We start from the raw sequence: 18532 nt of genomic DNA, 5'->3' as shown, positions 1-18532 counted from the left end.
ACTGCCAGAAGCGGCAAGGAAGAATCCTATCCTAGACCCTTGGCAGGACGTGTGGCCTGGGGACATCCTGATTTTGGACTTCTGGCTTCCAGAACCAGGAGAGAATAAACTCCTATTTTAAGTCACCCAGTTTGTGGTGGTTTGCTACAGCAGTCTGGGGAAACTCATCCACTTCCTTTCTTGCTCCTGGGTCCCAGGCTCTCAGAGATCCCCTGAGGTCAAGTTGGCTTTCTGATACCACTACTGATCTGCTGTAGAAGAGCCCACTGAGATAGGGCGTCTGCCTGGTTACCTGAGCCCAAGCCACCTGAGTAACAAAGGGAACTTTATTCTGTGCTGTACACGCTGGGGAGAAGGGGGGCGGAAGGGGGTGGTAAGGATGGGGAGAGGACAGGGGCTTCCTCTCATGACTCACCCTGGGAGCTTTCCTATCCTGTTGGTGTGACTTCACAGCCCTTGCATGTGACACTCCTGTTCCAAGGCCCAGTATCGATTGTCCATCAGCACCACTGGTTTCCTGGTGCTCCCAGGCCCAAGGGACCCTAGGATCTATTTCAGCTGAAAGTTTGACTTCTTAAGACTTGGAAGGCATGTCTGAGTTTCCAAGAAGCCTTACAAACTTGAGCAGAGGACTTTAGTGATAGTATTCAAACCTTTTATTATACAAGAGAAAATGAGACATTTTGCATACACTAGTAAAAGTATTTCAAGTTCTTTGTTTTCATTTTCTCTAGCTGTGTGCTGTGGGCTCCTCAGCCCCACCCGCCCAGATCACCAGCCAGTTTATCAGTACAGGGAATTAGTTCCATTCTCAAATGACCAGGCCAGAGGCTTCTTGTAAGGCAGTAGGAAAAAATGGAAGAAATGGCTCCAATCTTCACATGAGTTTATTTTCAGGCCTGATCTTTCCTTCTCCAACCTAAGCTGCTCCGGACACGCTCTCCCTGCTCCCTAGGCCGTGCTCCGACCCACGCCTTCTGAACCTGCCCGAGGGGAAGGCGGCGAGGGGCACAGTCCCTGGGTCCAAGCAGGGCTGCCTACTCACCCGCCCGCACTCCCTCCTGGGCGGGGAGGTCCGGGTCTTCAGCAGGGAGGCGACAGGAAGAAGTAGGACGGCGGGGGCGGCGGCGGCAGCGGCGGGGGTAAGGCGGGCAGTGGCCAGGAGTCTCGAGGCATGGGGGGCGCCAGCAGGTTGAAGGGCGAGGGCAGTGCAGGCAGCGGCGGCAGCGGCTGCGGGGGCGGCTCGGCGATGAGGGGCGGGCGGCCGCGCGCGCCCACAGGACCGGGAGAGGCGGCGGCCGCGGCCTCTGGCAGCGGCGGCAGTGGCAGGTGCGCCGGCAGGGGCGCGGGCGCGGGGAGCCGCGGCAGGTCCTGCAGGGCGAGCGCGGCGGCGGGTGGCGCGGGCACGCAAGCCTCAGGCGGCAGCTCCGGCAGCGCCACGTGGGCGCCTGGGCCCCAGGGAGCCGGCGGCGCGGGCCTCAGCGGGAGCGCAGGCAGCGGCGGCAGCTCGGCCAGGGCGAGCACCGAGGGCGGCGGCGGCGGCGCGGGGCTCAAACCCGGCGGGAGTCCCGGCAACGGCGGGTGCGGCAGGGACGGCGCGGGCGGCGGGGTCAGGGACAGCGACACGCGGGACCGGCCCAGCCGCGAGTGGACGCGGGCGCGGGCCAGCCGCGGATGCGAGCGGGAGCGGGGAAGCGGGGCAGCCAGCTTGCCCACAGCCGCGGCTCCAGGGCCCCTCGCGCGCAGCTCGCGGAGGCCTTGTCCCTCCAGCAGGTGGCCAAGCGTCTCTCTGAGAGGCCCAGCCAATCGGAGTCGTGCGCTGCCGCACTCCAGCCAATCAAAGGCCAGTGCGCCGGCGACCTACACATTTCTCCCGCCGGCAGTCAGGAGCTATCACTGAGAGCCAATCAGAGACAGTAGCGCTCTCTGTCACGTCCTTCTTCCTGCCCCTCCCTCAGCCCCAGCCAATCACAGTGCCCCGAGGTGCCACAGGCTCCATCCCCACTATCCCTGAGAACAGACACTGCGTGTTCAGTGGGCGCCCCCAACTGGCCTGAGCGTCCGCGCCTCCAGCTTAGCCTGACAGCCCTGCATCGCCTCCCGCTCTGACAGCCCTTAGCTACAGAGCAGCTTATGGATGCGGGGTTTGTCCTTAAGAGATGCTCTTTGTGAGTCAAGATCCATGCAAATTTCCATCCAGTGGTCTGTGCGTGTACATGTGTGTGCTAGTCACTCAGTCGTGTCCGACTCTTTGCCACCCCATGGATTCTCCAGGCAAGAATATTGGAGTGAGTTCTCATTCTCTTCTCCCTGGCAGGATCTTCCCTCCAGGGGTGTAACCCTGCCTGTCAGCAGCAGATTGCTTTTGCTTTAAGCCCCATTTGCCTGCTGCTGCTGGCTGCTGCTGCTCTGCAGTTCAGACTGTTGCAGTGACAGAGCACAGAGCAGGCTTCAGTACCTCCCCAGGATTCTCCAGGCCTAGAAGCAATGGATGTGGAGTTGCTCAGTTTCCTTCCTCCAGCCTGCTAGGCTCTCTCCAGGCTTGCCATTTCCTCCTCCAGGGGCTCTTCTTGCCCCAGGGATCGAACCCAGGTCTCCTGCATAGCAGTCAGACTCTTTACCAACTGAGCTTCTTTGAGGGGAAGCCCAAAGAATCAATACTTTTATGAAAAAGCAAAAGCCTATGATGATTCTCAAATAGAACAAATTAAATGAGGTAGGCTAAGAGATATCAGGCTGGAATTCCAGTAATGTTTACACAACCTCCTCAAGGTTGTGCGCACTGCAGTCAGGTTTTGGTCTAGATCTGTTATCTTAAATCACACCATAGAAAAACAATCTGAGTTCCTCCCTGGGTGGCAAATCCCATCAACTCTATTCAGCTGAAATTCTTCAGTTAAGGTAAAACTTCACCAGATTGCAAGAGGTGTAGACTGGGGGAGGCATAGCTCAGAACAGAGACTCAAGGACACTGGTTCTGGGACCACCCAAGCCCCAGGTCAAAGTTCAGAAGAGCAGATCTATCCTCAATTGTGCAACCTCCATTCTGGACCCAGCCTAGGAGAATAAATTTGCTTCCACATTTCTGGGTGATTACATTTATAATCATGGGATGAGAAAAGGAAGCATTCAAGTAGCACTGATTATTGATACTGGATTAGTAACTAGCTTTTTAAAATGTTTGAAAGTGTTCAGTAATCTGAGATATTAAACGTCTGACTGGTTTCCAAGAACCCCTTAAGTGCTTCGGAAGAAAAGTTGCTGGTTGGATTTGTACACACACACACCCCAACCCTGTTAAGAGATCAAGTAGATTATGTGCATAATTATTTGAAGTGTCTAAGGGAATTGAGTAGCAGGCGTGTAAAGCATGCTAAATATTTAGGGAGAAGCTGATCTGACAAATTTATAATCTAACTGAGTATTAATCTAAGAATGTGAAAGTGAGTTTTACATCGAAATTATAAAATGAATCAATACAATGATATCTGGAAGCAAGTATAAAGGCTTAAGGAAAATTAAATTTTTAGTGGATCATTTTAGTAAGATAATTATCAATTAAAACACAAGTAATGTACTGGAGTGGATTGCCATTTCCTTCTCTGAGGGATCTTCCTGACCCAGGGATCGAACCCGGGTCTCCTGCATTGTAGCCAGACACTTAACCGTCTGAGCCACCCGGGAAGCCCTAATGTATAATGGGGGCTTCCCATGTGGCCCAGTGGGTAAAGAATCCACCTGCAATGCAGGAGATGCAGGTTTGATCCCTAGGTTGGGAAGGTCCCCTGGAGGAGGGCATGAAAACCCACTCCAGTATTCTTGCCTGGAGAATCCCATGGACAGAGGAGCCTGGCCGGCTGCAGTTCATAGGGTTGCAAAGAGTCAGACACGACTGACTCTACTGAGCATGAACACAGCGTGTAACGCACACGCCCCCTAACCTGGACATGGCTCCATCTCTACTCTGTGACCGCATGTTGTCCCTGAGAGCAGGCCTGAGTTTGTTCTGTGCTCACGTGGCTCCTATCTGGAGCACAGCCCCTGGCACACAGCTGTGTTGATGTTTGCTGAAGGAATGAATAAGGTGCTGGGTGGAGGCTGCAGGCCCAGGTGGTCCCCCAGCCCAGCTAGTGATCCCCCCACACAGCACACAGAGGCAAACAGGGAAGCACACTGCCTTTATTGAGACTTCCAGCCTGCAGGAGACCCCAGGCCAGAGGCCAAGCCGGAGGGTCTGGCTGGCCTTGCCTGAAGACCAGGCTTGCAGGCAGAGGCGCTCAGGACAGGCAGTGGGTGTGCTCGGGTGCTCAGCATTTCCCAAGAAGTCAGCGGCCTGGGCAGAGACAGAGCAGGGCCCAGCTGAGCTCTGGCCCCTGCTCACCTCCAGGGGGACACGGGCCCTCTATCTGATCTCTGGGGACAGCCACCCACCAGGCACCCACAGGTGGCCTGAGAGCCACTCTCTGTTCCTCCCACAGGTCGGGGTTGCCTCCAGTGCAGCCCGGAGGGGTGATGATGGTGGCATGGGTGGCTGGGGGGGGCGGGGCACTGAGTTCCCTCTCACCTCCAAAGCCATTTCCCAGGGGGCCATTGCTGCCTCTTTTCACCTCAGGGCCTCCTAAGGCACAGAGACAAGCCAGGGCACCCAGGTCAGCGGAGGACTTCGGGGTCCTTCTGCCCACCCCTAGCTTTACCCAGGGCCCTGGAAAACCCCTACTCACCCAGAGGCCCAGGGCCCAGCGCTGGCCTCAGCTGCCCATAGGGCCCTGGGGAGAGATGGAGGTGAGGATGCTGAGTCCCTCATGCCCACCTCTACGCCCTCTGCTGGGAGTGCCCCTCTCCTTCTCTGCAGGGCAGTCAGGTAGGCCCAGAGCCCAGTTCCCTGCAGCCACCCCACAACAGCTCTCTTCCGCACACCCCATTACCTGGTTGGCTCCCGACTTCTGGGTATGTGCCTCCGACCCCATATCTAGGCTTCAAGGCAGCCCCCCAGGCCCGGAGGAAGGGCCAGGGAAAGCCCCTCGGGCCCGCAGCCTGACCTGAAGGAGGAGAGCTGCGTGGGACCCCTGCCCACTGGAGCTGGGTGTCCAGGATGCACCAGTCCTTCCCGGTTCTCAAAGCCCCCTGCCCGCCTGGCCTGGTCCCCACCGCCCTTGCTAGGGCCCCCTCTGTCCTCTCAGTGTATCTTTACCATTTCCTCCAGGGCCTGGAGTGGCCACTTTGGGGGGCATGAGGGCGGCTTCCCCACACCCGTGAGAGAACCAGCCCTTTCCCCACCCCCTTGCACTCGGTCGCCTAGGTCCAACTCACCGTTCAGAAAGCCATCGGCCCCTGGGAACCCTGGAGGACGAAAGACAAGGTCAGAAACACCATTAGCCCCCCGAGCCCAAAGCCCCCCACCCCACCCCCAGCCCCCCCAGGCACCTGGCTGTGGGTGGGCCTCAGGGAAGAACCCGGCTCCCAGACCACCATTGCCGTAGCCCAAACCTGCAGGAAAGCGGTGGGAGGGGGCTGGGTGGGGAGGGGCAGGGGCCGCAGGGGGTGAGGGCAGGGCGACCTGCTCTAGGAGAGACAGGGAGGGGCAGACAGACAAGCTGACTCTGAGGCAATCTAGAGAGGGCCTCCCACAATCCTGCCCCTGCAGGCAGCTAAGGGGGACAGCCCAGCTTCAGGAAGCCATGCCTCCCCCCACGCTGGGCACCTCCCTCCCCACCTGCTCTGCCAGTCACTCGACTCTGACCTGAGACGGGACCCACCGCACAGCCTCTGGCCATCCGTGTGGCCCAGCGCTCAGTACGCGAGAGCCGGGCGAGTATGGACAGAGACAGACACACAGACAAGCCGTGCTTGCCGTGAGGCGGTGTGACTCATGCCCAACATGGGGGCCCAGGGGGCTCACCGACTTTCTGGGGCCTGAGGCCACCACCAAAGCCTGGGGGAGAGGAGGCTGGGTCAGAGATAACCTCGGCTTCCTGGGCTGGTGGAGGCAGGGGAGGGGAAAGGGAGGGAGGGAAGGGGACGCTCAGAAGGGCCTCCTCACCCAGTCCTGCTCCTGGTCCATAGCCATTCGGGGGCTGGTACCCTGTGAGGGGAATGGAGGTGAGTGGGGAGGACCCCAGCTTGCCCTCCTCCTTGGGGCCCACGTGTGGACCTTGGAGACTCTGAGGCAGAAGGGAACTCTCCTCATCCCCAGGGAATGGAAATCAGAAGACATGAAGTAAGAAAGCAGCACGAGGGACCAAGGGGAGACTCAAAGAGGGACTTCCCAGCCTTAGATGCCCGAACACCTGAGGTGGCCAGGGAACAAGGGAGATGGAATGGCATAATCTGGCACAGAGAGGGAGCAGAGAGACACACACCTGCTTCCTGAGGTTTCGGGCCCCACTGGAGGGCTGGAGTAGGCACTAGAAGGAAGGCCAGGGGACAGGAGTGAGCCCATGGCGAGGCGGGTGGGGAATGCCCCAGGAAGCCACGGGGGAAGGGCTGGGGCCTGGGGGTGCTGTCATACAGGCAGTCACATGGGGTCTCAAGGCCAGGGTTCAGGCTCTTCTCCACTGACTTGCTGGAGATCCGGCCTGGGGGCTTCTGAGTGGCCCAGCCAACCCCAGCCCCTCCTGGGACTAATTACCCACCACAGCCCCTCAGGCCCCCCAGTCAGCACTGACCTGGGAACTTGCCATCCTGCCCTGGGAGAGGTGGCTGGGATTTCAGGCCCCAGCCACCCCCTTTATCAGAAGGGATCCCTGGAGTGGGAGGCTTGGCAAGAACCCCACCACTGCAGGGACCTTAATGGGGAGGAAGGGAGAGGGCAGTGACCCCAGGCTGGCGCCGGCTCCAGGCTTGCCCTCCTGGCCTCCACCTGGTCAAGCCATGGCCTGCAGTGGCTTTTAGGGCAGAAAAGGTGCTGCCAGGGGGACAGTAGCCATGTCAGAAAAAGCCCATCTCCCACGGGTCACAGTCTGCTCTGGGGACAAGAGGACTCAGCCGCCTGCTGTGGTTCCTACTGTTGCCCACCCCACCCCAGCATCCAGCAACATCCCCCCACTTCCCTCTGTTTCACCCCTGCCTCACCTGGCTGGGCCCCCAGCCCATTGCCGTTGTCATATCCTGGAGAGGAGAAAGGGATGTGAAAGGCACTGGGCGTGGGTGGGGGGGCGGGGTCTGAAAAGAGAGGCAGGAGGAGGTGCAGGACAGGGAGGGGAGGCTCACCTGGCTTCTGAGGTTTCAGACCTGCTCCAAGGCCTGCAAGGGGGACGGAGGGCACCTCAGGCCCAACCAGCCCTCCCAGCGGAAGGAGCGCTTCCCCTCACCCCAGGCTCCCAGCAGACTCACCTGGGAGGAGCTGCAGCCCGTTCCCCAGTGGCGGCATGTATCCTGGGAGGAAGCATGGGCATGAGGGCAGGGGCCCGGGAGACTTCAGAGGGGGCAGAGGAGAGATGGATGGACTCACCTGGCTTCAGAGGGCTCGCGCTCCCTCCCAGGTCTGGGGGGAGACCAGCAGAGGCTGAGTGACCGTGGACCCCACCCCGCCCCACCTCTTCCCCAGGACCCAGCTCTTCACCCAGTGGGGTCCCCTCCCCACCCCCCAGAACTCCAGGCCTGCCCCTGCCCCGCACCTGGCTGGGCTCCTTGGCCTGGGAAGGCTCCAGCTCCCAGTCCATTCCTGTAAACTAGAGAGGCAGAGGCAGGGGTTACGAGGAAGAGCAAGGGTGGCAGGAGATGGTTTCTGGGGGTAGAGAGAAGGCGGGGGTCCAATCCTGACAGCAAGTCCAGGCTGCACCAGGGGACCCTGCAGTGTGACTCGAGTCTGCCGGGGTCGACCTGGAGATGACAGCGTCACGGGCTCAGTCCCACAAGACGGCTCCCCCCACCCCGCCCCACGTTTCTGCCACCAGTTTCCTGTCCAAGTTGTCACCTGTGCTTCTGACCGGCCGGCTGTAGATCAGAGATTCCCATGACCCCATCCTTGGGGAGGGGTTTGATTAATTTGTTAGAGCAGCTCACAGAACTCAGGGAAACATTTTACTTACCAGATAATCGATTTACTAGAAAAGCAGGGACTAGACCTGTAGGCAGGCACTTAACTGCTCCTGTCCCCTCTGCGCACGCCACTCCCAACACCTCCATGGGGTCATCAGCCCAGTGTTGTTATTTGCTCAGTCATAGCCAACTCTTTGCGACCCCATGGACTGTAGCCGCCAGGCTCCTCTGTCCAAGGGATTTCCCAGGCAAGAATACCGGACTGGGTTGCCATTTCCTTCTCTAGGGAATCTTCTCCACCCAGGGCTCAAACCCATGTCTCCTGTGTCTCCTTCTTTGGCAGGTGGGTTCTTTACCACTGCACCACCTGGGAAGCCCTATTTCCTCTTACAAATCACAGTATCACAGGGTAGGTAGAGAGAAAAGGACGGTTTACCTGGCTTCTGAGGCTTCATGGCCTCAGCAACTCCTGGAGAAGAAGGAGGTGGGAGCAGGTGAGGGATCATGACCTGCTCTGAGCCTCTCCCCCGCCATCAGCCCCCAGCACCCACTCTTGTACCTGGGCCATAGCCGACGGGAGCTGCAGGCCCTGTGGGGACCAGGGGGAGAGGCTGAGGTGCACAGGAGGCCGGAAGCTGGTCCCCCCCTTCCTCCCAGTGTAGAGATCAGAGAACTTGGAGCCTCCTCTGCTACATGGCCACCCTCTCCAAGGAGCCCAGGAGGGGTGTCTCAGAGCAGGGTCTAGGCCCTTGCCCCCTCCTCTCCCCTTCTCGCCCAGCCTCCAGCTTCTCCCAGCCCCTCAGTTCTGAGCTGGGGGGCTGGTGGGGACCCCATCACCTGTCCTGACCCTCAGAGGCCTGGAGGGAGGCAGGAGAGGATGCCCAGGCCAACCTCCACCCCAGAGCCCCCCCGTCTCACCTGGCTGGACGCCCAATCCGTTGCCGTTCCCAAATCCTGGGGGGAGGGGGGAGATGGAGGTGGGCATGTGAAAGGAGGCAGGGAAGCTCAGGGTTTTGGGTAGACAGGGAGAGGCGGCTAAGGCAGGCTCACCTGGCTTTTGGGGCTTCGTGCCGGCCGCCAGGCCTGGTGAGGAACACACAGTGAGTGCGGGCCCCCAGGCCCCCACTGCCTCCCTGGGCAGGCCCCCCCCGCACCTGCTCCATAGCCGTTTTCAGCCGCAGGGCCTGTGCAGGGCGGAGGGCAGTGATAAGACTAGTCGTGAGGCTGAGGCCAGCACGGGGGCCCCTCGGTATTGCTCCCTCTTCTCCCCAGGGTCCTTGGAGCCCCTAGACACCCTCCACTTGTGAGCAGGGGGAGAAGGCTGGAGGGACCAGGAGGGCCAGGACGACCTGCTCTCCTCTGACACCCCGGGGTTTCCCACGCCCTTTAGGCCTGGGGAGGCAGGAGGGCTGACATGGACTCCTCTAGGCCTCCCTGGACCCCCAGGCCCCAACATTCAGTTTCCTGTGGCCCCCACCTCATGTATCCCTCCTCACCCGCACCCCCTGAGGCCCCGGGCCCAGCTGCCCTCACCTGGCCTGGCTCCCAGTCCGTTTCCATTACCATAGCCTGGGGAGGAAAGTGAAAGCGGGCGGGCAGTGTTTGAAGGTGAACCCCTTCAAAGCAGGAGAGAGACGAGGCGGGGGGCACCAGGGGGTCTCCCCTTCACCCGGCTTCCCTCTACTCAGAGCCCGCCCTCCGGGTCCCCTGCCCCGGGGAGGCCCACGCCCAGCCCATGCCCAGATCTTAGAGCGAGGAGGCAGGGGGTGGGGGGCTCTGATTCCGGGGGTCCATGGAGAGAGACGAGGCCAGGGTAGGACTCCCCTGGCTTCTGGGGTTTCATGCTCCCCACGAAGCCTGAAGGAGACATGGGAGTGGGTGAGGGGCCCAGAGCCCCCATCCTGGGCACCTGAGGGCCCCTCTGCTCCTACCTGCTCCGTATCCCTGCAGTGTTGCTGGGCCTGTGGGGAGAGGAAGGGTGAGCGGGGCGGATTTGGGGTCCAGCTGAGGCAGAAGTCAAGCCAGAAGGCTGGAATCCTGGGGGTTTCCTCCCAGCACCCCTCAATCACTCCCCAGCCCTCATGAGGCCTGGAAAGGAGGCGGGAAAGGACACGGGCATGTGGAAGTCTCCAGACGCCACCACCCTCACCTGGCTGAGCTCCCAGTCCATTCCCGTCCCCAAATCCTGGGGGGACAGATGGAGGTGGAGGTAAGGGGGGAAGGGGCTGCAAACTCTGATGGGGGACAGAGACACAGCCGGGGCTGGGGCTCACCTGGCTTCTGAGTTTGCACACTCTCTCCAAAGCCTGGAAGAAAATGGGGAGTAGGTGACGGACCACCCCAGAGCTCCAGCACCCCGACACCGGCTTCTCCCAACCCTCTGGTACCTGCTCCGTAGCCATTCTGAGCCGGGGGGCCTATGGGGGAGGGAGGGGTGAGAAAGGAGTTTGGGGCCCTGGCTAAGATGGGGGGAAAGTATCAGTCGCTCAGTCGTGTTGGATTCTTTAGACCCCGTGGACTGTAGCCCACCAGGTTCCTCTGTCCATGGGGTTCTCCAGGCGAGAGTCCTGGAATGGGTTGCCATTCCCTTCTCCAGGGCATCTTCCCAACCCAGGGATTGAACGAGGTCTCATGCATTGCAGGCGGATTCTTTATCATCTGAACCACCAGGCAAGCCCCAGTGGCCCCCTCCAGAGCCCAGGCAAAACCAGGGTCCCAGAGGCTCTCCCCCAGCCCCTCTCATTCCCTCATCAATCCTGCCCCTCAAAGGCCTTGGGGGTATGGGAGAGGAGGCCCAGATGTGGACTCCCCATCCCGCCCCAGCTCGGCGGGTCCTAGTCCTGGAGTCCAGCCTCCCTGTGGAGCCTGAAGGCCATCCTGCCTGCCTGGGGTCCCCCCACCCCCACCCACCAGGCAGGAAGGGGCCCTGACACCCCCTCATCAACCACACACTCTGCTCTCAGCACGGGCTCTTGCCGCCGTGGCCCGCAGCCACTTCCAGAGCCTGTTCCCTCTCTGGTCCTCTCTCTGGGATGCCCCAGCTCCAGATTCCTCAGTGGGGCACGGTCTGCCTCTGGCCCCTCCTCCCAAGAATGTGCCCCCCACCACCTGGCTACCAAATGAGTATTTGCTGTGGGACCCCAGACGGGACGGCAGGTCTCACCTGGCTTCTGAGGTTTCAGCCCTCCTGCTCTAAGGCCTGGGGACGAGGAGACTGGACAGTGAGTCCACCTGGATCCTGCCTTCCCTCAGAACCGGGGCAGCCCCCTCCCCTTCATCCGCCACCCCCTGGGTGAGCCCTGCGGCCCTAGAGCTCTGGGCCTCACCTGGCTGGGCTCCATTCCTGGTCCCGAATCCTGGGGAGACAGCGAGAGGCCCGAGACTGAAGTGGGGCTTAAAAGGAGCACAGATACAGAGAGGACGGACAGACAGACAGTCCGACCAAGAGCCCAACAGGGCAGAGTAGGACTCACCTGGCTTTTGGGGTTTCCCGATCCCTCCGAAGCCTGAGGAGAGACCGGTGGGTGAGGGACCCTGGAGTGCCCCCTCCGGGCCTCCCTCCTCAACTTCCCCTGGTCCCCTCTCTACCTGGTCCAAAGCTATCTGGAGCTGCGAGACCTGGGTGGGGAGGGAACATAGGAAATCCAGACAATGCTGACATGGGGGTGAGCCCCAGCCTCCCGCTGCGGCCTCCCCTGGACTCCTGCCCTCCCCCCAATTCTTCTATCCGCCTGGGTAGGTTCACAAAAGGGGTGGGGAGGTCACCTTGGGGACCTGTGCCAGGAAAAGGGCTGGGGAGACAGCAGCAGCTGAGACAGGAACCCCAGATCCAGCCTTCCTCCTCATTCTGGCCCCGAAGACTCCTGGGGTCTTATCCACACTGATCCCCCTCTGACTGCTGAGCCCTCACCCCCACCCCCCTGCAATGCCAGCAGCCTCCTCCCCAAGGTCTCCTACTCCAGGTAGACCAGCTCTTTCACTCCCAGCTTAAAACCACAAAGGTGAGTCCCCCAGCTAGGTTCAGGTACCGCCTGGCCTCCAGCCCTCTGGCTTTCTGCCCTTGGTGGGTTCTCCCCCAAGTCCTGACCTCAGTCCGCATGGGCACCCAGGGGTCCCGGCTTGGGTACTCGGCCCAGCGGGCTTGCAGCCCCAAGGCTGACCCGTGTGGGGTCTGCAGTGTGCAGTCAAGGCCGGGCTCAGATGGGCACTCGGGAAAGGTGGTGGAAGGAGTGAACCCCTAAGGGGCCCCTGTTAGGAGTCCAGAGTGGGGCACGGCGGTGACCCCTCCCTCCGCCAGCAGCCTGGGCCCTAGCCTCCCTCCCTGGATGGGCCCCCAGGCCTCGCCCATACCCTCTGTGAGCCGTGGATGGGGCACCGGGGAGGACTTGGGGTGGGGACAAGGGCAGGGAGGGGCAGGGGCGAGTCTCTGTCTCACCTGGTTTCTGAGGTGTCACGCCCCCTCCCAAGCCTTGTGCCTGCGGACCCCTCCCAGCCCCTACTCCCCATAAACCAGTTTTCTGCCCTCCTCAGCCCCTCCTCTCCCTCCTCCCCAGCACCCCAGTTTGGCCCGGAGCCCTCACCTGGCTGGGCTCCAGCTCCGGGGAAGGCCCCAGCTCCCAGCCCATTCCCAGCGCTGAGTCCTGGGGAGACGGAGCAGGAGGGAGTAAGGGGGAGGGTCAACAGGGGGAGAAGGCAGGGAGCTAGGGACAGGGTGGGGCTCACCTGGCTTCTGAGGTTTCACGGCCCCTCCAATTCCTGAGAAAGAGACCGAGATGCGGTGGAGCTCCAGTGAACCCCAGCCCAAGCCCCCCATCATCCCCAACCCTGTCCCTGACGACTCTGAGCCATGGGGCCTGTGGGGAGAGGGAGGTGGGGTCTGGGCTGCCAGGGGTGGGCCCACACCTCCAGGGGTGTCCTCACCCCATGAGCGGGGCACCCCCTCCACAGTTCTCAGAGAGTTATGCCCAGAGAGGGACTGGGGAGCCTGGACCCTCCCCAGGACCCCAGCCCCAGCCAGAGGAGTGGCAGCAGCGGCTGGATGAAGGGAGCGCAGGCCTCTCCCAGATCTCACCCCAGCCCCGGGGAGAGACAGACAGGCCTACGCTGACCCAGCAGGCCCCTCTCCTAAGAGCGGGGCCGAGTCCCTGAGCACCCCCTTGCCTGCCCCTCCCTGCAGCCCTGCCCCCCTATACTCACCTGCTCCTGGAAAAGCCCCAGCGCCGATACCATTTCGAGCCCCGAATCCTGCGGACAGGAGATGAGGCCGTTAGTCACGGCTGGGCAGGTCGCGGCGCACAGACGGGCTGGGATGGGTGGCGGTAGCGCCGAGATGGGTGCGGGGCTCACTGGGCCGCGGAGGCTCCACACCCCGCCCCGCCAGGCTGCATCTTCGTCCCCCTGCACGACACCACTCTCTCCCTGACGGGTTCCTCGATTCCAGCTCCGCGCACTCCCTCCCCCATCCCTGGACCCCAAGGTGGTGCCCCAGGCGCCCCTACCTGGCTGGGCTCCCAGCCCCGGGAAGGCACCAGCTCCCAGCGCGTTTCCGTACCCTGGAGACAGAGAGGAAGGGTGGAGGGGGCCGGGGCCGGGGCCGGGGCAGGGCGGGAAGACAGAGAGGCGATCTGAGGGCCATCACACGGTCAGGGAACGGGGCTCACCCAGCTGCTGGGGCTTCGCGCCCCCTCCAAAGCCTGGGGAGTGAGGTAGTGGTTGAGGGGACCCAGGGACCCAGCCTCTTCCTGGGACTCCATGAAGGAGAGGTAAGGGGGGGCATTTGGGGTCCCAGCTGAAGGGGGGCGATTCCGTGTTCTCTGTTCCCCAAACTAGACCACAGGATCCTTTATGGACCAGCTCTGCCCTGAGGGAGCCGGGGAGAAGCCCCCCCCGGGGGTGACCCGCTGTGCCCTTCACACCCCTCTCTGCTACCCATACCTGTCCTTGCCCCACCTCACCTGGCTGGGCAGCAGCACCTGGGAGGGTCTCGACTCCCAGCCCGTTCCCGTTCCTAAACCCTGGAGAGACACCTGGGGAGACAGGGCAGGCGGGGTCAGGGAGAGTGAGGGTAAGGGGCACAGAGCCGGAGGGACAGGTAAGGTGAGGCTCACCCGGCTTCTGGGGCTTCGCGCCCCCTCCAATGCCTGAGAAGGAGACAGGGGTCAAGGGAGGGTCTCGGGACACCCCGTGTCCAGGCTGCCCCGAGACTCCTGGACCCACCTCTACCTGCTCCGTAGCCATTCTGAGCTGGAGGGCCTGTCGGGAGAGTAAACCATGAACTGGGTAGGTTCAGGGAGAGGAAGCCACGAATTGGCTAGGTTTAGGGTGGGGGACGCAGCGCCTTGGACCCCACCAGAAACAGCAAACCGGACAGACAGCTCCCTATCTGGCCCCCACCCCCAGAATCATCCATCCTGCCCTCCCTTCTGAGGCCTGGGAGCCCAGTCCCCCTCCCCGCCCTCCACTCACCTGGCTGGGCTCCCAGCCCACGCCCATTCCCGAACCCTGGGGGAAGAGAGCGAGCTGAGGGGTGTGAGAGAAAGATGGGGAGGCAGAGAGAGAGCTGGGGCCGGGCTGGGCCCACTTGACTTCTGCCCACCCCTCAGCCATTCCGAGCCTGATGACTCAGCTCCAGTCATCCCTTCCAAGGAAGGGGGAAGGCGTGAGGGTGTGGGTTGGGGGGCTCCCGGGAGCCCAGGCCCCTTCCTCCCTTCCTCCGCTCAGAGCTGCCTCGCTCTGAGCCCGCTCAGCGCCCCTGGAGCTGGCTTCTGCGGCAACCAGGGAACAAGCAGGAAGAGGAAAGAGCTGTACCCCCAGGCGGGTACCGGGTGACGCGACACCAGGACGGCCTTGGTGGACTCCTGAGGGACTCCTGGGGGGCGCGGGGCACGACGTGGTGAGAAGGAGGCAAAGGACAAGGAAGACGGTGCAGGAAGGGTGGCAGGTGGGTTTCTGGGGGAGCAGCAGCACGGGGGTCCCCGAGTGTTTCTGAGATGGCTGCCTCCCCCAGACCCAAATCCCGTTTCCCATGCCTCACCTGCTCCTAGACCACTGGGGGGACCGTAGCCTATGGGGGAAACGGGAAGGTGAGTGGGGGTGGGGCAGGAGGGGCCAGGAGCTAGTGTGCCCACTGGGAGGACAGGGGGACCCCCCGCCCACCCCTCCACCAGCTGTACCTGATCGATAGCCATTGGAGCCTCCTAAGCCTGCGGGGTCGGGAAGAGGGGGGACTTAGGGGGCAGCAAGGAGCTGAGTCTGCATGCTCCCCGCAAAGCGAGAGGGTGAGCCCTCCCCCCACCCCACACCCACCGGGCCTCAGGCTCCCCAGGGGTCACCGCAGGGTGAGCAGACTGGCTGCAGGGGGAGCGGAAGGGTCCCCGGCGAGGAGGGAGGGGTCTGGGCCAGACCCCTGGGGGTGGATCCCCAGGATCCGCTTCCAGGGGTGGCTGCACCCCTTGCCTCTGTCCTTACTTGAGCAGCCGCTGGAACCCCATCCTCCTTGTCCCCCCAGTCCCCCAGTCTGGCTCTCCTGCAGTTCAGCTGTGTCAGCTCTCAGGAGGGAGCCCTCTCCCACCTGTAGGAGCCCCCAGGTCCCCGCCCAGCTCACCGGTCTCCTCCCTCCTCTTCCCACCTCCAGGCCTTTGCCTCACCTCACTGCTGGTGGCAGGCAAGGTCCTTTCCCTTTCCCCATTGCAACCTGCCCCTCCCCAGGCCCTTCCTCCTCTGGCTTCTTTTCCTCACGCTGAGTTGAGGTTCTGCCCCCTCTCAATCCCCCTCCAAGGGTGCGGGGTGTCTGTGTTCCTCACACTTGAGCTGACATGAACAAGGCCACATGCCTCGCGTTCTCCGGGGCCCCCAGATCTGGATCCCAGAGAGCCCCCAGACCCCTGAGAGAGAAAGACCAGACCCTCTTCCTTGAGCCCAGAGCCTGGAGGGTCCACTTACCTTTTCCCAGGCCCAGAGATGATGGAGGGAGCCCTAGGGGAGCAAGCCGGGTGCCAACTCAGGGCAGGGACCCCGGGGACAGAGAAGGGGCAGGTCCCAGGCATCCATCCCTCAGCCTCCCCAAACCCTGCCCTGTCCCAGACTTCACAGACCCTCACCTCCCTCTCTGGGGCCCAGTGCTCCCCCGACACCCCCAGACTGGCCGGCAGCCCCACCGCTGGTGCTCACCGCCTTGCAGGCTTTCAGAGGTCAGGCCGAGCAGGAGAAGGGCTGCAGGGAAGGCCCAAGCACTCATGATGCCGGCAGAGTGGGAGGGTACCACCCTGTGGGCCTTTAAACACCCCTGCTGGGTGGGGGCCAGGGTCTCTGCTGGGCTGGCAGACCCCAGGGGGCCAGCCCCTACCTCCCACTGCTGCAGGAGATCAGCCCCAGCCTCCTCGCTGCCCCACTCCTCATCCATCACGGGTGCTGACAGACGGGACAGGCCCCCACCTAGCCCCTCCAAGGCTCCTCCACCCCTGTCAGGGGCTCGGGCCCTGGCGTCAGGCCTGCAGGCTCAGCTGCTCCCCCGCCAGTTGGCGACGGGCAGGTGGGCACCCCAGGCCCAGCCCAAACACAGCTGGGGGTGAGAGGGGAGCCAAGCCCAGAGACGTGGGTGTGGCTGGCCGGGGATCCTCTGAATGAGTTAGTGTGTTACAGGAAGGAGGCAGTGTTACAGGGGCAAGTGGCCCAGGAACAGGGTAGCACGTCAGGACCTCATCACTATCGCACAAGCGGACGCGTGCGTGACGAGTCCACTCCTAATCCTGGGGACGGCAGCGACCACACGAGGAGACGCTGGCCCTCTGCCCCCAGCTGAGCCCGGGTCGGCATGCGTGGGCCAGAGCCTCCCTTCCACGAGGGATGGTGACACACAGGGATGGCTGACACGCACTCAGCCCAGTTTACACTGTCTCTCGAAGGCTCGGCGGGGGCCCATCCGCTGCACAAGACACCCTCCACCCCGGCTTCACCTCCCTCTCGTGCTCTGCTCCACCAGCACTGACTCTAACTTTAGGGACAGAATCAGGGAGGGGAGCTGCTTAAGCTGCAGGGTGGGGGCAGAGGTGCAAGCAGGTTGTCTCGTGGTGGATGAGCCTGGAGCTGGGGCCCGGGGAGGGGCTTGTGGAGAGCTGAGTCCTGGAGGCCAGGACTGGCAGGCCTGAGACATGCCAGGCATGGGGGTCTAGACCCCAGCTCCCCCTCCTCCTGTGGGCCCCCACTGGGCTGGAGGGGGACAGTGGTGACTCAGGGTCCCTGGACCTTAGTCCTGAAGCCTCCGCTCTCTGTCTGCTGGCCTGGCCCCTGCCCAGCCAGCCACCCCTGGCATCTCAAGCTGAGGAGTCCAGAGTCAAGCCGGCTACACTAGACAGCCTGGCAGGGTGGGGTGTGGAGCGGGGCTACAGTGAGGAGTGGGCCACGGTCGGGGGGAGGGCTTCTCCCGGGTCCTCCTCACTGGTGGTGCTCCCAGCACTGCCCCCTCCGCCTCCCCCACACAGCCTGCACCCTTGCTGCTCAGTCTGCCCACACACGAGGGCCGGCACCCCTGGGGCACGCGCACAAGAGTGCACACCTGATGTGACCACGCCGGTGACACCCACCTCCCCCCCACAGACCCCTCTGCGAACACGATCCCTTCAGCCAGGCTCCCCGGCCCAGCACCCCACAGGCCCACTCCAGCCCCGCCGGGGGGCAGGTGTCCGTGACCTGGAGTCCTGGAGGCTGGGAGGGCTCAGGGTTGGCCCCTGGCCCCAACCACTCCTGAGAGCCCAGGGCAGCTGTGGCAGTCTACTCCCCTGCCAGGCCACCTGCTCAGCCCATGGCAGCAGGCACCAGCTCCCTGGCCCGCTCATGGAGGGCACCTAAGTGACCTGTGATCAGCAGCCTGGGTGCTGGGTTCAGATTCAGACCAGGTTCACATACCAGCTCCTTCTGGCTGGGGAGCTTGAGCAGAAATCCCACTTCCCTGTGTCTGTTCACTCTCCTCTAAAACGAGGGAGCTACTTCTTACCCCATTTTACAGATGGGGAAACAGAGGCAGAGAAGAGAAGGGACTGGGCCCAGATCATACAGCCAAGCTTGGGGGCTGGGGTTTGAAGGCATGCAGCCCATAGGCCTCCACCTTCTGCTCACCCACACATGCCTGAGCAGTAGACCCTCTTACCCCAGTCGTCACATTGCTGTCAACCCACCTTGAGCCAGTCTGGGCCCAAGGCCTCTGCCTCAGACCCGGGAGAGCTGAGGGCCCCCTGCACAGATCCAGACAAGGCCCACCCTGCTGGGCGCCAGGGAAGCTTGGCCCAGGAGGAGGCGGGCAGGGAGACCAGGAGAGGCCCGGTGGGAGGTACGGGCTAGGTGCCCGCTTGGCCACTGCCAGAGGGAAAGCCAGGGCCCGCCACCACTGCCAGGCTGCCTGGGTGTTGGCGTGTGCCTGCGGAAAATGCCAAACAGTCTGGGGCCTGGGGCCAACCGACTCCGCTCGGGATCAGGGCCTGGCCCAGCTGGGAACCCTGGCCCCGGCAATGCCACTACCACCCCCGCCCCCGGCACAGCTCAGCCAGGCCCCAGAGCT

The 18532-nt window shown here is 62.6% G+C and overlaps 1 protein-coding gene across 5 annotated transcripts; it reads right to left on the bottom strand.

Annotated features, from left to right (window-relative positions):
- Positions 1-4159: 4159 nt before the first annotated feature.
- On the bottom strand, positions 4160-17517 carry GREP1 (glycine rich extracellular protein 1). 5 transcript variants are annotated; one of them, XM_060405813.1, is made up of 40 exons: positions 16150-17517; positions 15922-15954; positions 15153-15182; positions 15014-15043; positions 14446-14481; positions 14203-14232; positions 14088-14120; positions 13935-14006; positions 13479-13532; positions 13177-13224; positions 12703-12735; positions 12561-12620; positions 11569-11598; positions 11454-11486; positions 11307-11336; positions 11144-11179; positions 10368-10397; positions 10254-10286; positions 10130-10165; positions 9912-9941; positions 9514-9549; positions 9135-9164; positions 9031-9063; positions 8899-8934; positions 8540-8569; positions 8417-8449; positions 7617-7670; positions 7451-7483; positions 7333-7374; positions 7210-7242; positions 7072-7107; positions 6360-6404; positions 6041-6082; positions 5900-5932; positions 5425-5487; positions 5311-5340; positions 4926-5039; positions 4722-4766; positions 4565-4618; positions 4160-4333 (listed from the first exon to the last, which is right to left on the bottom strand). In XM_060405813.1, exons 1-40 carry the CDS (start codon positions 16379-16381, stop codon positions 4326-4328), a joined length of 1779 nt encoding a protein of 592 aa, XP_060261796.1. In that variant the 5' UTR covers positions 16382-17517; the 3' UTR covers positions 4160-4325. The 5 variants fall into 5 exon arrangements, with proteins under 5 accessions (XP_060261796.1, XP_060261797.1, XP_060261798.1 ...); XM_060405814.1 differs by lacking the exons at positions 10368-10397; positions 11144-11179 and having other exon boundaries at positions 14197-14232; positions 16150-17516; XM_060405815.1 differs by lacking the exons at positions 10368-10397; positions 11144-11179; positions 11569-11598 and having other exon boundaries at positions 14197-14232; positions 16150-17516.
- Between the last annotated feature and the right edge of the window lie 1015 nt (positions 17518-18532).

Source organism: Ovis aries, chromosome 24, assembly GCF_016772045.2.
Source record: "Ovis aries strain OAR_USU_Benz2616 breed Rambouillet chromosome 24, ARS-UI_Ramb_v3.0, whole genome shotgun sequence".
NCBI lineage: Eukaryota > Metazoa > Chordata > Mammalia > Artiodactyla > Bovidae > Ovis > Ovis aries.
Note: the sequence above shows the minus strand (reverse complement) of the source record. Positions and strands in the feature narration are given on the sequence as shown.